Here is a 16670-nt window from a genome sequence, read left to right on the forward strand (position 1 = left end):
CAAGTCATTTCTAAGAAAACGGGAAACTAAAGGGTTAGGAATAAATAAAGATGGTATGCTAGAAGTGAAGATTTGCATGAAATAATATTGAAAGCATGTGGATTGTGGTGCTAGCATGGCACGCTGGGCCTGCCTTTGCTGAGAGGTCTGAGAGAACCCTGTTCCCAGTACCTGAGGCAGAAATTCTTCTGAGCAGACTTAAGGACATTCAATCCTGTGTCGTGGGAAAGGAGCTTCACAAACACTTACCCAGAAATTGGCCCATCTCAAAAATCCAGTCTTTCAGAGTCGCTGAGATCTGAGGAGCCAGAAATCAATAGCCCTGAGCCATAAATCAGAACAGTTTTTGTGTTGATGCGCTTCATAGCAGATGTTAGCAACAAACAATATTAACCTCAAGTTTCTTGGGTTGGGAGAGGCAAGCATTAAAAAGTTCTAGGGAGCAGCTTATGAGTGAAATTGTGTCCGAATTACTGTTACTCAAAAGGACGTGTCATTTATATTTACTTTATTTAGTATGCTACTTAGATTGTTTTGTTCAAAATAGTTTTTATTGCTCTCAAAACTTAGTCACAAGGAAAGGGCCTTCTAAGGTGAGTTCTCAAGTTCCTGAACCACAGAGTCTTCTAAATGGGCACAGTGGGAAACTTAACCCCCATGGCTAGAAAGAACAGCTATAAAACAGGCCCAACCTACCGCAAAGGATTGTTTGGAGGGCCAATTGGAAAATCTTTGAAATTTTCAAAAATAACATTGAAATGCAAATTTTTATTCATCAAAGAAACCAAGGCTTTTTTGGTGCTTATTGCACTGGGGAATGAAGTAGACAGTGCTAACTGCTCCCAGGAAGCACTGGGGTAAAATGATGGCTGACCCCACCAGTCACTGGAGTAGATTGGTCACTACTGTGATGAGACACTGGGGAGTAGAGTGGTGACTCTTCCCAGGAGGCACTGGGGTAGAGTAGTGACTGCTCCTCCCATGAGACACTGGTCGGTAGAGTGGTGACTGCCCTGGAGAAGCCCTCACTCCAGACAAGTACACGTAGGCTCAATACACAGCACTAGAAATTAAAATGGGATAAAGACACAGTACTATAAAACACACGAGTAGCCCTTCAATCATACTTCAGGACAAAGGAAGGCTTTCTGAGTGAGGTAGCATCAAAGTCCTAAAAAGCAGATAGAAATTAGCTAGGCTTTGTAGAGAGGGTGGTTAGAGAGTGCTAGTGGTGTTGGTTGTGACAGTAAGAGAGAGACAAAAGGAAATAAAATATTTTCTCTGGCTAGAGTAGATCATGAAATAGAGATGAACAAAAGATGAAGCTGTATCTTTTGAGTTGTCGGAAAAGTCATGACATATTTTTTCTGCGTTTTTCTTTGCAAAAATGTGTCATGACTTTTTCGACAATGCAATAGTTCATGGAGGGAAGAAGTTGTAAATTATGTTAAAGTTTTGTTCGATATCCTGTCTGAGGGAAATCGAAAGCCAGAAAAGATTTTGAGCAAGGTGACGACATGAGTGGAGTTACAATTTGATGACATCTTTCTGACTTCACTGTGAAAAAAACAGACTGTAGTTGAGCAAAATTCAAATCTGGGGGACAAACTATGAGAACTTTCAAGTAATGGAGGCAAGAGATGAGAGTAGTGGCAAAGGGTTCGGAGAAGAGTGAACAGAACTGACAGATATGTACTGGCTACAATCAACAGAATTTGGTAATAGACTGGATATTAGGTGAGAGAAGATTCGGAAGCTTGGGCAAAGGGCAACATTATTCCACGAGATAGGAAATAGGGGACAATAGCGATGTAAATAGGAGTGAAGATAATGAGTCTGTTTGGAGGCAAACCGACGGACATTCTTAAGAGACATCCAAATGTTGATGGCCAATAGACAGTGGGATCTTTCTTGAAATGCCTCCCTACTTTGGGAATAGAATTTTGAAACATATGAAGGCCTTTTGAGAACTTGTTATTGATATATTAATCTAATAAAAGAGAAGAAAAAGTAGATAAGAGGGCTCAGTTATTTCTTTGGAAATATGAGAAGCTTCAACCCAAAGCCTGTATGAGAGTAACTCAACCAAACAGATGTATAAAAAAAAAAAAAAAGGCTACATTTCTGAGAAGAGACAGGATCAGCCACTTAGCAGTTATGCGCTATGAGATCACTTACCTTTTCTGGATAGACTGTCATCTGGGGACCCTCCGGCAAGGTCCCCCATCAGGGTCACTCATCCCCTCGACTTCAGAAAAGTCAGGGTGAGAATTAAACCTGAAGTCAAAGAAACATACATGGGCCTTAGTGATTACCTGGTCCACGTTCCTTATTTTACAGGGGAAGGAACTAAGGCCCAGAAAGAGTAACTGACTTGCCCATAGCCACGTAGCTTGTCAGTGGGATGTGTGAACCAGATGTCAGCTTAGCTTGACTTACCCTCTTTCCATAATTCTTATTCTCTTGCCATTCATCCCAAGTGCTGGTCAGAGTATATTCCTGCCTGAAGAAAACTCTAAAGGCAGCTGCTAAAATATCAGTTTTTCCCACCCCACTTCACAAATCTTGTCCTATGCTCTTTGCACTAACCCAGGTGCCTAGTCCATTTGACCTTGAGGAAGCTCCTCCCAAATTTCCCAGGTCCTGCCCCCACCTCAGTCTTTCCTGGGTGTATTAGTCAGCTGATAATTCACATAACCATGCATATGTTTTGAGTGAGGCAAATTGAGTCCATCAATGTGTACTATTGTCTTGTAATTGCTTTTAGCCCTGCAGACTTTGAATAACTTTCTTCACCCTTCAGCTCAGCACCGATTTATTCTGTTTCTGAGAGCAATGTATTCACTTTTAATTAGATCCAACTTAATTATTCTGTCAGTAAAACAAACCAAAACAATCTAAAAAACAACTTTTCAGTGAAATCACATTTCTGCCTGGATAGATACAAAAAATGAAATCATGCATTTCGTTTTACCTGCCTCTTACAAAAAAAAAAAAAAAAATAAGATTGCCCACATTGTCTTTTTATTTCCCAAGACTGCCTTTCCTTAGGAAGACACTTGGGAAATCAGGCTTAGACTAGAGGGAAGGAAATGGGAACAGGTAGTTTTCAATGGCGAGCAGGTATGTGAGTGTGTAACACAGTGTCTCTCGAGGTTTGTTCTTTGGCAACCCCTACCTTTGAATGATGTGGGTGCTGGTAACGAGCGCAGATTTGCCACCCCATCCGCCGAGTTTCTGATTCAGTGGGTCTGAGAGGTGGGGACGAGAGTGGAAGCTTCTCACTTGCCTATTCTCGCACCTTCTGGACTCATGCCTGGATGCCCAAGCCCTTTTACTCACTAATAGGCCACTTCTGCTGCTCCAGGAAGCTTGCCTTGTGCTACCCAGTCATCCATGTTTTCTTCCATCCCTGGCAGCTTGCAGTGCTTGCTGTCTGCACTTACTCAGTTCCCCATGGATAGCCTACCCACTTAACTTTCTAGTGTATATATCTTATTTCTCTAACTATAATATGTTGTTAGGTCAGGAGCGATACATTACAGAGCTTCCACTCTGCATTTAGCTGAATATCCTGCCTTCAATCCTGGGCTCCCTCTACTATACTAGTGTTTCCCACCTGTCAGAGCCCAAAGATCTCTTTTTTTTCATCAAAGAATTTCACAACCTCCACCCGAGAGAAGCTATAACTTTAGCATTCGTGGATTAAGAAAATCCTACTGAGAAATCCGTAATACCTTTAAACAAATTTGCAATATATCCATCTCGAGAGTGTCTGCCACACTTAAAAATAGATGCTCACATATGTATACAGCATATAATGTGTTTCATCTACAGAATAAGCATCTATGAATTCTCTGACATCTTGCTATCAGCAGCCTGCCTCAGGGCAGTGTTTAAAGGCAAGAATCTAAGGGCCCTCTCTTGGCCCCAAATTTGGAGTAGGACACCCAAATAGAAGGTGTCAGAGTATTTGGAAAACATAAAATCTCTTTCTTCAGCAAGCACGGTGGTATAATGATAGGTCTCGCCATGTCCCTATTGTCATGCCGCACACTACTCCAGTAGTCCTCGCTGGATTCATTCTATACACAGCTCTCTGGAAAATACCATTTAATCTGGGATCTAGCAGAGATAGCCAATGCTCACCAAAAATTCACTGTGCTGGCACAGCCTCCTTTGCAGTTGGTACGAAGCCATGCGACTTGTTCTAGCTATTTGACTATGAGCAAAGTGATGTAGTTCACTTTTGGGTCCGTGCTATGGCTATATTTAAAGCTATATGTTGATATAATGGAGTGGAGGGAGCCTGGATCCCTGAGTCACTGGATAGAGGCAGTGGCTCAAACCTGCAAACTCTTCATAGGTTGTGCTAAGCCATTGAGATTCGGGAATTGATTTGTTTCACAGCCTAGCCTTGCCTAGCCTAGCCTGACTAATATACTAGACAAAGAGTGAAGAAAGAACTTTCAAGAGAGAGGAATTACCAAATGCCTAGACTGATGCACGAAAGAGAAAGACAGATTGGAGTGTTTGAGAATATTGAGCAAGAAGGAAAGAGGTTGACAGAAACTGGATCATATGAAATGATGCGGGCTATCATGAAACGCCTGGATTTTATACAAAGGCAACCATAAAGAGCAATAAGAAGAGGACTGACATGATCCGATTTAGACTTTAGAAAAATAGCTCTGGCTGCTATGTGAAGACTAGATTGGAAAGGGAGCAAGTGAGGATGCGGGAATGAGTTAGAAGTCTATTGCAGGAGTAGAAGACAAGAGATGATAATGCCTTTTATTAGATTGGAGGCAATAGAGATGTTGTGAACAGATGGTTTTGGAGACTATTTAGAAGGCAAACTTGAATATACTATAAAAATAGACTGGCTGTAGTAAATAAAGGAGAAATCTATGAGAAACCTAGAAATGCCGAGGTCATTTGGGTACATGGAGATGCTATGTAGAAATGGGGACTACTGAAACCAAAGTGAATTTTGGAGGGAATCCGAGAGTTTTAGAAATGTTAAAGTTGACATACCTCAGAAAGAAATGGAGATGGTAAGTAAGCAGGGGGATGCTCTTGTCCAAAAATTATGAGAGGCCTGAGCTCCAAATACACCAAATGGGAGATCAGCTTGCTGGTAACTTGTGATGCCCTGCACTCTAATCAACTTGGGAGGTAATGAAGGATGACATGGCAGGCTACAGAAATATCTTCCTGGTAGTTTAAAAGTTAGTTGTCCGTGAAAACCTTTTGGAGTGAGGCTCTTATGGACTGAGTTGCTGAGAGAAAACCAATCAAGGATAAAATGCATTAACTAAAAGAGTATAAATGGAGGCTAAGCATGACATGTTGACGATGCGTGAGTTTCGTAAAGATCATTCCTTTCCCATGAAGGCCCACTCCATAGGATTTCATTTGTCCTGTATTTTCATTATCTTCTACAGAACTGCATCCTTCGGTTAATTTGACTTAAGGTGATTGCTATTTCATTCTCATTCTCCCCTCCCCTTTCACACTAATAATCTCCACTCTCACCAGCCTCCAAAGACAGCAGTCTCCACCCCACATTGTACAAGGGCCTGGACTCATTTCTTATTCAATATGTCTTCCTCTCTAGAGGAAGTCAGCATCTGGCGTCCTAATTATAGGACACGTTTTGTTAATCTGTGAGTGAGGCAGAATCACAGCTCTTGCTCTTCCCATTGGGAAGGACAGGGGACTTTCTGGCGCTTACGAGAACTGACTGCCCACAGCAGCTCTGTGTAGACGCCCGTAGCTGAGTACCAGGCAAAAGAAGACTCTGAAGTTCAGCCGTCCCCAAGGCTTCTAGACTACCTGAACTTCATCATAGCATAATGTCTCCCCTTAGACCATTTGTTTCCCATGAAGGCCTTATTGACCTTTCCTGGGAAGGTCCCAGAACTGGAAACCTTAGTCAGAGACTAGCGAACTGTGATTTCTATATTCTGGCCTACAACTAAACTACTTACTTCAATCTAAAATGCCATAAATTTAATAAAATGTTGTGAGGATAAAAAGAAAAAAAAAATAAACATTGCCTTATCAATTAGGGACATATCTTAGGCTCAAAACATTAAAATGTGAGGGGACAAAAAGTGCATCTTGGAGTCTAGTAAGTATAAGTTTCCCTGAAAGGCAGTAGGAAAAAATGACAGATTCTAGAGAGGAATTATTCTATTCCCCTTACTTTTGTTCCTTCGTCTGTAAAATGGGTATGCATAAAATAGCTAGAAAGCTACATAAATGCGATGGCCATTTCCTCAAGCAAAATGAATAAGAAATTGATGATAAAGTTGTTTACTGTAAATCTTTCCTTGATCTAGTAGGATGCTCGGGGAACCGATAGGAATCTGGTTCACTGGGTTTTTAATTTGATTCAGGGTTAATGAAAAGCCTTTTGTTGATGTTGCTGTTGTTGTTTTGACACATCTGTGGGAAACATACACACAAAGAAACAACTTGCAAAACATGTTTGCAGCCTTTTCTGCATTAGTAGATGCGCCTCAAATAATGATAATGACTGATGCTTCCTGGGTGATTGGTGATGTTTCTGAACATGGTTCTCAGAACAGCAACTAGAGGTAGCAGGTCTAGAACAAATCCCTTAATTTTAGATATCAATGCTTTAACCCAAAGCCAAAGGTGATATTTTAGCTTTTCAAAAGTAAGTTGACAGAGCTCATAACACCAAGTTTGCCGGGTCGATCCCCACATGGGCCACTGAGATTCGCCCTCCACAACTAGATTGAAATAACTACTTGACTTGCAGCTGACAGGTCCTGGAAAAACACACTGTTCATAAATAAATAAATAAATAAATAAATAAATAAATAAATAAATAAGTTGACGTAAAATATATTGCATTTAATGAAACAAATGATATTTGGGAATGGCAAAAATTGGAAAGGTAATTCAAGAATAACTACAATTTGAGGAAAACTAATATAATTGATTGATTTGAGGATATGCTAACTTCAGACTGTTTCTTCTAAGGTGCTTATCTTTTGTTAACTAGGTGTCTAACAGGAAATTCTTTCTGTGAGATGTACACATTTTGTCCTCAGGGTAGAGTGCTTTAAAAACCCCTGTGGCTAAGGCCAAACTTTCTTAGATTCTAATTAATTCTACTATTAGGATAGTGTACTATTTATTGAGAATCTAAGGGTAGATTAAATTTTAAAAGCCTGCTCCCTTCCCCACCCCCTATGATCCTGACCAACTGATATACTTTTTAGAGAACTGAACATGAATGGAAAATAATTTTGTAGTAACAACCTATCCTTGCATTCTAGCCCTACTTGAGTCTTCATTCCATTTTTTGAAGTCATTATATTTGCTGTAGCCAAAAGGAAGCTTGCAAAGGGGGCTGCTTCTTCCTGGGATGCTGACTTCCAGACACACACACACACACACACACACAGCAATATACACACAACACACACAGATACACAGATACACACACACTAGTCCATCCAGTTGCCTCTCACTCATCCCTTAATCTCAGCTCAAGCCCCACAAGGTCGCATCCTCTGTAATGAGGTCACATTGCACTTTGTTCTCCTGTATGATTCTTATCCTGGTTGGTGAATATTTACTGGGGGTGCCAAAAAAAAGTATGCACATGACGTGTTCATCTTTTGTTATCAGTATCTATTGAGTATTACAATTTTAATAGTTTTTTTCCTGTCTTAAAATGTGTACCTTTTTTTTGGCAACCTTTGTGTTTATTTCTATGAGCATGTGTTTAAAATCTGTCGGCCTCACTCAGAGTGCGAGCTCCAAGAAGACAGGAATGGATGTATAGGTTTTACTCACCAAGTACGCAACAAGGGTTCAGTGAGTATTTGTTGATTCAGTGAATGACTGGTTGATTGACCCCTAACACTGAAAATGAATTTTGCTAAAGATGGGGTTTACTGGGATTCATTAAAATGAAAAAGAAAGGAACTGGGGTTAATTGAAAATATGGCCAGACAGGATGGAGAGAGCTTGGGAATGGACCAGCATTTCTCAGCAAACTACAATTAACCCAGTATGGTAAGCTGATGGCCCCCCCCATACAGGAATGCCTCCCCAACCACCAGCTAGGGGACATTCTGTGCAGGGAAAAGGGAAAAATGACGTTGGTACTGGAGAGGATTACCACTTCAAGCCAGAGTCTTGTGCGTGTGAATTAGCAAAACTGGAGTCTATTGTTAGTGAGAGGTGCAATTTCAAACAATTAGAATGAGCAAAAGGACTTTACCACTGGGAGGACCTTGCAGAGTTGCTTCAGACATGCCCCTCCCTTTCTGAAAGCAGTAATAAACCACACCTCAGATAAAAGGATTGCACAATCCTCCTTTGTTTCCTGTTCTGCTTTTGCAAAGAAGTAATTTACTGGAAGAAAGGGGCGGCAATGAATTAAGAAGCTGCCTTCCCCACCCCAAAATTGGCCCCTCCAGCCCATTCTTGTGTGTTTGGGCCAACACAAATCCTGGGGTCCACAGCTCTGCTCATGTCACTTCCCCGCCTAAAACTCTGCAGGGCCCCTCTTACTCTCAGCATAGCAAGCAGCCTTCACAGGCCACCTGGCCCTTGTTTCTCTCTCCAGCCTCAACTTTCACTCCTCTTTGTCCCTGAATTCCATGCCCTCTGTAGAACACGCCCATGAACTTTCTGTTTCTAGAACCCATTCTACCTGGGACAACCTTCCACAACCTCCCTACCTAGCTAACTCTTATGAATTTCTTTAGGTAACTTTAAATAAACATTCCTTTTTCCAGGAAGTCTTCCTGACTCTGCCACCTTGTGTGTGTGTGTGTGTGTACATATATACATATATACACATACACATACAAATATATACATTATTTTCTGAACCATTGAGATGCCTTGATCCTTTACCCATACCTGGGAACAAGAACATTTTTTTTTATGTAGCTACCATATAAATATTGAAAATCAGGAAATTTGACGTTATTAAAATACTGTTACCTAGTCTGCGATTTACATTTAAATCTTGCCCATTGTCCAATCATGTCCTTTAGACTTATTTTACTCCCTCTAGTTCAGGATTGAATCCAGGATCACTCATTATGTTTATTTGTCATCTCTTTTTAGTCTCCTTAATAGGAAACAGCCCTCTGCCTTTCCTTGACCTTTAATAATTGAAAAAACATAAGCTAGATATCTATAGCCCCCAATTTGGGGTTTTTCAATATCTCCTTGTGACTGCCACCGAAGTGATATCATGTCCTTCTCAGTATACCAAATCAGGAGACACAAGATGTCAAGTTATCCCACTATTCCTGATATTTGCTTTGATCCCATGGGTAAGGTGGTGTCTGCCAGTTTTCTCCACTGCAAAGTGATACTTTTTTTTTTTACCATGGTAATTAATAATTTGGTGGAAAGATATGTTGAAACTATAGAAATGCCCAGTTCCTTGTCAAACTTTCATCCAATAGTCTGGCATCCGTTTCACATCCGCTTTATTTTTTAAAGAAAGCTTATTTTATGTTGTTAATAAAGAATTTGATTATGATAAATGGGCTGTTTAAACCACCCTGCCTAGAATACCTGCATCTCCCACATCGATCCAATCTCTTCATTTATGAAGATCTTATCACCTGAAATTGTGTGAAGTCTCATACGTATGGCGTCAGCTAAAGCAATATTTCTCATTTGCATTTTTACTCTATTCATGAATTATCTTTTCATTTCCTTTTCTTTACAATAAAAAAAAGAATCCATAAAAGGGGCATATTTTTTTATAATGAGAAAGAAGATATACAATATTATTTCTGGCTTGTCAAATGTCATGATATTGCTTTTGGCCACATTATGATGGGCATCAGTAATTGCATTTATTTTTTTCATGCTTGTTACAGGGACTCACTTAAGCCTTTGAAGAGCTCCTTGCAGCCTTGGGGTCTGTGGATTGAAAATCATTTGGAATGATTAAAGTCATGAGGGGAATTATGATAAGGGTCAGTTCATATGGGCATTGGGAAGGTAAAATATTACCATTTAAACTAGAAATGGGACGTTTTTTGTCCTTAAGTGAATCATATTTACAATGACAGGTGGGGTAGCTCATTGTAAGATTAATAATACCTGACATTCACTCATCCATTTATTGAAAAGAAAATCATCCGGTGACCCTACTAGGTGAGAAGCACCATTATATACAATTTCTGACTTTACAAAGGATGTCTTTGAATAATATCCTTCTGAGTCTTTGAACAAGATTTGGCTAAAAGGAACCCTGAGGTCTTGCTTAGAGGTCCCATTTAAAGAGCTCAGAAACTGAAATATCCTAGATAAAGTGGCATCTCTCCACCATCTAGGGAGCTGTCTGCTTGACTCAGTTTCAGAAACTACGAAATGCAGAGAGAAAGGAAGAGATCTCCTGCACCCCCACCCCCACCCCCAGTCAACCAGGCCAGAAAAAACCAGCTGGTGTTCATGGAATAACATTCAACTCAGCCCAGCCACCTCAGGCCTCAGTGTCCTAGAAAATAATTTTTCTCTTCTGTCTCACCTATCACTCTCATTTGAGGTTCCGACCATAAATGAGGTTCTCTGAAATATCATCAGGATCAGAAAATTTTAGCTAGGGAAAAACTAAAGCACAGATACCTTTTCCTTTAAGACATGTCTTAACGTACTTTAACGTATACTGTCCCGTTTGTTCCTCACAAAAAGCTTGTGAGAAAAGTCAAATAGGAATAGTTTTCCTCATATTGCGATGAGGAAACTGAGGACCAGCAAGGGGAAGGGACAGTTCAGTGTCAGCAGTGAACCGGAGCTCAACTTGTGACCTCTGGGATCATGGCTCACCAGGCCATACTGTGGCTGAGAGCCCCAACCCCCTGAAAAGCTCCCGTGGCTCTTATCAGGGTTATTTGTGTATTATTTACATGATTATTTGCTTACTGTCTCTCACCCCAGAACATACGGGTGATGAGGGGCTGAGCCTGTTTTTCTCACACCCAGAATCTTCCTTGGATGGATGGGTGGACAGATGGATGAGCCGGTGTGCCACATATTTCATCTGACTATAGCGACTTCATGTGTCTGTTTTCAGACTGCAGCCTGCTGCCAGAAATGGCCCTCTCAGTGGACTCGTCTTGGCACCGGTGGCAGTGGCGAATTAGAGATGGCCTCCTCCAGGCTCCATCAGAGGCCACACCACTGCTGTCCCCAGAGAAGGGGAGGCAGAGCCACAACCTGACGCAGCAGCGGGTCGTGTTCCCCAACAACAGCCTGTTCCACCACAATTGGGCAAAGGTCTCCGGGAGATACTCCAGCAATAGAATCTGCACGACCAAGTACACCCTTTTCACCTTCCTTCCCCAGAACCTCTTGGAGCAGTTCCACAGGTACGGAAGCACTTGGCCAAACAATACCCAGTGTAACCAAGTATCTGCCCCTCAGACGAACTCACAGATGCTGCCCTCTGGGCCACCGTTCATTTACTATCCAAATGCATGTACCTTGAAAAGACTTGTCATTCATTCATTCATTCATTCATTCATTCATTCACTCAGTATTTATCAGAGTCTACCCTGTGGTAGGCCATGTGTTGAGTGATAAATACATGAGGGGGAAAAAAAGAAAGACATAGTCCTGACTTGATTGTGTAGTGAAAGAGGCAGACATTAATTTTAAGAATTACATAAGTTGATGTAAAATTATATAACTCACATAGGCACTTCCAAGGAGAGATATATGGTGCTGTTAGAGTAAAAGGGAAACCTGGCTGAGACAAGAAAGTCAGGGAAGACTTCCAGGAGGAAGTGACATTTGAAATGAAAGAACAGAATACATTAACTGGGTGGAAAGAGGCCAAGAGAAGTCAGGGAAGGGAGCCAGGAGAATGTTCCTGCAGACAGACCTTCACGTGCAAAGGTCCTGTGGCAAGAGGGAGCCACATGCATTTGGAAAACTTAAAAATGCAAGCCTGTGGCAAGAGGGAGCCACATGCACTTGGAAAACTTAAAAATGCAAGCAACTCCTTTGAGATAATATATGCCAAATCACTGTAATTATAAAGCAAAATATTCACTTAGGTATCATCCTAAATTTTGTAATTATTATACGCTACCCTTTATTGAGCAACTATTATGTTGCAGAACCCTCTGTTGTGCACTTAACAAATATTATCCATGTAATACTTACAATACCCCTTTAAAGTAGGTAGTACTATCCCCATTTTACACGAGATGAAACAGGCTCAGGAAGGTCACGCAACTAGTGAACAATAGGAAGCGAGTTTGAATCTAGATAGATTTGGCTTCAGAGTCCTTACCATAATGTTTGAGGTGACAGTGAAAGAGAATGTCATTTTAGTTGGGTAAGGGCCAACAGTAGGGAAGAAACCGTGTGAAGACAATATATTCCTTCCCCATGATTTTCACTCACACCTTGCTCGCCCCTCCCAGGTGGGCTAACCTCTATTTCCTGTTCCTGGTGATTCTGAACTGGATGCCCGCCATGGAAGTTTTCCACCGAGAAATCACCATGTTACCGTTGGTCGTTGTGCTCTCCATCATCATGGTCAAGGACGGCATGGAGGATTTCAAGAAACACCGCTTTGATCGAGAGATAAACTGCTCCAACATCCAGATATACGAAAGGTAAGAGGGATCCTGCTTTCATTTTCTCACATGCAAGTAAGTTATGCAAAACCATCGGCACTTTCAAAGGATTGGTCTCTGTTGTCACATTCTAGTTTCTTAAATTCATTTAATTCAGTGATTCTCAACCAGGGCAATGTTGCCCTGCAGGGGACATTTGACAATGTCTGGAGACATTTTGGTTGCCATCTTGGGAAGGATGGTGCTGCTGGCAATAAGTGGGCAGAGGCCAGGAATGCAGCTAAACCTCTTGCCATATACGGGACAGCCCCCACAGCAAAGAATTCTTATCCAGCCCAAAACATCAGCAGTGCTGAGATTTAGAAAACTTCATTTCACTGTGTAAACACTCATACAATTAAGCACAAGAATGTTATATTATTGTTGAGAGTGGGGTTGAAAGCTCAAGAATTAAAGTCTAGCATTGCCTGGATCGTCTCAGGAGACCAAGTTTAGGAGCAGCTGTTTGGAGGGTGACAGGCAGTGTCTCCCCAACAAGGAAATGGATCCTATTTTTAAAGCATCTGAGCCTCTTGGCTAAAAGCCCTTGCTTTTAGAACTGAACCAGGTAGGTTTTAGGACCCAGCATTGGCACACCTGTTCTTGGCTGCCTGGGGTAGAAAAGAAAGATACCTGTGGGTGACGTCTACATTCCAACAGGTGGAGTCTCAACAAGTAGAAGGAAGTGGCCCGGCAGATACACACCTGTTCTTTGCAAGCTCTTTTCTTGTCATACGTCTTCCCTGGTGTTTGTACACTGGTTCTTTGTCTTCCATTTTCGTTTTAAAAGAAGACAGACATCTCCAGAAGAGAAAGGAGGTAAAAGGTGTCCGGGACATGACTTGCCAGTAGCTGAATGATGGAACTGACCAGGGAAAAACCTCTTGTATGGGGGAACTCATATGCCATGCTATGAGAATTAAAGAGACAGGATGACAGCAGAGATGAGAAAGGAAGGGAAACGAAAGCGAAGAAGGAAAGAAGACAAACGCGTGGTGGTCTCCAACCTGCCCTTTGAAGGATGGTCCCACAAGGAGAACCCCAACAGGCATTATTGCGGGAATCAAATTAAGACCAGCAAGTACACTGTGCTGTCCTTCGTACCCAAAAACATCTTTGAGCAGCTACACCGGTTTGCCAATCTCTATTTTGTGGGCATTGCAATTCTGAATTTTGTTCCCGTGGTCAATGCTTTCCAGCCTGAGGTGAACGTGATACCAATCTGTATCATCCTGGGGGTCACTGCCATCAAGGATGCTTGGGAAGACCTCCGGAGGTACAAATCTGATAAAGTGATCAATAATGGAGAATGTCTCGTCTACAGCAGGTAACGCGAAACACTTTGGGGAAGGCTTGTGGGCCCCAGCTCTGATCTGTCTGTGGCCGCTGCCACTGCGGCAGCTGTGTATAGAAAGAATGGCATAGGGAGAGAACATTATTTTATGTCAGTGGAGCCGTTCAGTTCTCCACAGTGAGGATTATGGTCTAAAACCAGAAACCAGAAAGAGTAACGACAACAAGAACAAAAAATGGAGGCTTGAGTCAGTTGTTTATTTAAAATTAGGAGGTCTTTATTATGCGGCACGTCCTTAGGTATTTCAAATGCGTTCTGTATTTAAGAAGCTTGCATAAATTTTCATCCATTCTTAGTGTGGCCATGAGCACCTTGGAGCCTGTTTGGAGACCTTCCAGGAGGTGAGGCATCACTGTCGGTCAGACGAGCAGAAAAGTGTTGTGTTGGGAGGAACAGCACCAAAGACACTGCCCGGGTTGAACACTGTCTCCATCAGGCATGAGCTACGTGGTCTTAGGCAGCTGACCTAATCTCTCTGAGCCTCCTTTTGTCATTCATAAAATTGCACAGTTTTCCTGGGTGGTCATGAGAACTGCACAAGGTGATCCTTGGTGCTTAGTACGATGCCTGACGTGCAATCAGTGATCAATATGCAAGCTCAGATTGCTTTATTTTGAGAACATGAAGCTCATATTAGCTCCATCATCAAGCCTGTCCTTAAGCGTCCTCTCTGATGTTTCCCAACCAAAGCAAAAGCTGCACCCCACCCGTCTTGCGACATTATTCAATGTTATCTTATACATGTTATTGTTTGACAAAGGTTCCATTGAGCGATTGACCAACCTGGGATGGTAGGAATAGGACATGCTCTCAATCAGTAAGGGAAGAAAATAGAGTTATCGTGTGTCTCAACTTTGTGACAACTCATGTAGCCTGGAAAGAAGAAGCAAGGGAGTTGAGTCTGGGCTTACAGATGGACTGCAGTGATTGAGTGCTTTCTGGGCTAGTAATGAGAAGCCTCAGCTGGTCGAACCACTAGCCCATGACGGCTTGGTTTCTTGGCAGATAAGGAAGCTGTCCATCTCTCTCAAGGAAACTGTCCATCTCCCTCTGATGTCTTCCCTCTGACTTTATCAACCCCAATCCAGCAGTATTTCTGCAGTTGCTTTGGTCAATCTTAGAAAGAAAGGGGCTTACTTCAAGGGTGCACAACAGCTTCTCAGGGGCTGTTTCCTTCTAAGGAGGGGTCCCCTTTCTCGTGGGAGTGGAAGGTGACTATCTTGGAGCTGGCTGATGAGGGCTTTATAAGCCAAAGTCCACTTGGAAAGTTGTAGCAAGGGGAACCTTCTGAGGAGACCAACTAATGCCAGTGACTCAGGTGTCTGCAGGGCACCCCTAAGAGGAACTCCATGCCCTTCCCCAGCTTCAGATGAGCATCCGGCCTCTGCATGCAGGGCCACAATTGTGCAGCTAAAAATTTTAATCTCAAGGGTTTTGTTTTGGGTGTTGTTGTTTTCTTCTCAGCTAGGCCTCATTGTCTTGAATGTTGTTGGCACAACCTAGAGTTGAGATTTAGTCATTCCTCACATTTGAGTAAGGGAATTATAAAGAGAGGGAAACATAGCTGTTGGTGTCTGATGCCTTTCTTTGAAGAGACTGCTTTTTAAGAAAGTATTGCTTTTCTCCTATCACCAACCCGCCCCATTGCTTTTTGTTTTCTACCTTTCTCCAAATTTTTTTTTTTTTTTGAGAAGATAGTGAGCCAGGAAGCTGGTTCCCTGGGGAGGAATGCATGTGAACCTCAATTAGTGTGGCCCTGTTCTCCCAGCTCTGCCAGAAATCCTCTGCCCTAAGCATCCCAGAATAATGGGCCTGTTTTGGGGGCTAACGTTAGTGTTGTTCAGACCACAGACTGACCTGTGCTGCATGCTGGCCCAGTGGAAACCAGACTGCTGTTGCTCTCTTCTCAAAATAACTTCCGGGAAACAGTAGAACACTGGGTAATAATAACACTAGCAATGAGAGACATTCCACAGGCTTATTGGCAGGGAAGGAGATAAGGGGGGTTTGTGGCAGTACTGTCCAAAGTATTCTTAGTGGACTAATAGGGACAAAGATATGGTCTCTGAAAAAAGACATTCATGGCCAAAAAATATCTATATATCTATATCTATATATGTATGTATGCTAGCCCTTCTAATCCATGACCTATGAAGGACTAAGAAAAGATGCACAGTAAAGAAACCTGTTCGTCATTGATTAACTCAGTGTTGTTCCAAATGTACTGAATCTTGGAAATATTTTTTTTTAATATTTATTACTTTTTCCAGTATAGCAAAATAATTGACTACAGGGCCAGGAAGGTAGTTGAATGAATTAGACTGGATACAAAGAGGAAAGCACTGTGTTGGGGGTGCTGATAAATGGAACCTGACACTTGGCATCAGTGTTGGGATGCAATAGGGAGTGGTGGGGACTGTGGCAAACAGGGGTCCCATGCATTTATCTCAGGAGGCAGAGCTGGCCACTGAGCTCTAGCTGGTTACCATGTGGAAATATAGGCCTCGTGTTTCCAGATTGTCTGAGTTTTATTAGAGGAGCTACAAATTAAGATTTTCATTTGAAATAACCTGATTTTTAAATGTTGGTAACTGATAAAAATTTTTTCAATACTTCAGACCTATTTTATTTGACCAAAGTAAGGTTCTTATGTTACCTGTCAGCTCTCT

General features: G+C 41.9%; 1 protein-coding gene across 2 annotated transcripts in view; it reads left to right on the top strand.

Moving 5' to 3' along the window:
• Positions 1 to 16670, top strand: part of ATP10B (ATPase phospholipid transporting 10B (putative)) — a 260075-nt gene that overhangs the window by 154218 nt on the left and 89187 nt on the right. For both annotated transcript variants that reach the window (XM_019664097.1, XM_019664098.1), the window contains 2 exons: positions 11096 to 11390; positions 12453 to 12647. In XM_019664097.1, the coding sequence (XP_019519642.1) occupies positions 11116 to 11390; positions 12453 to 12647 (470 nt within the window). In that variant the 5' untranslated portion in view covers positions 11096 to 11115. The remainder of the gene's footprint in view (positions 1 to 11095; positions 11391 to 12452; positions 12648 to 16670) is intronic.

The sequence above is a fragment of the Hipposideros armiger genome, unplaced genomic scaffold, assembly GCF_001890085.2.
Source record: "Hipposideros armiger isolate ML-2016 unplaced genomic scaffold, ASM189008v1 scaffold_416, whole genome shotgun sequence".
NCBI classification, from domain to species: Eukaryota; Metazoa; Chordata; class Mammalia; order Chiroptera; family Hipposideridae; genus Hipposideros; species Hipposideros armiger.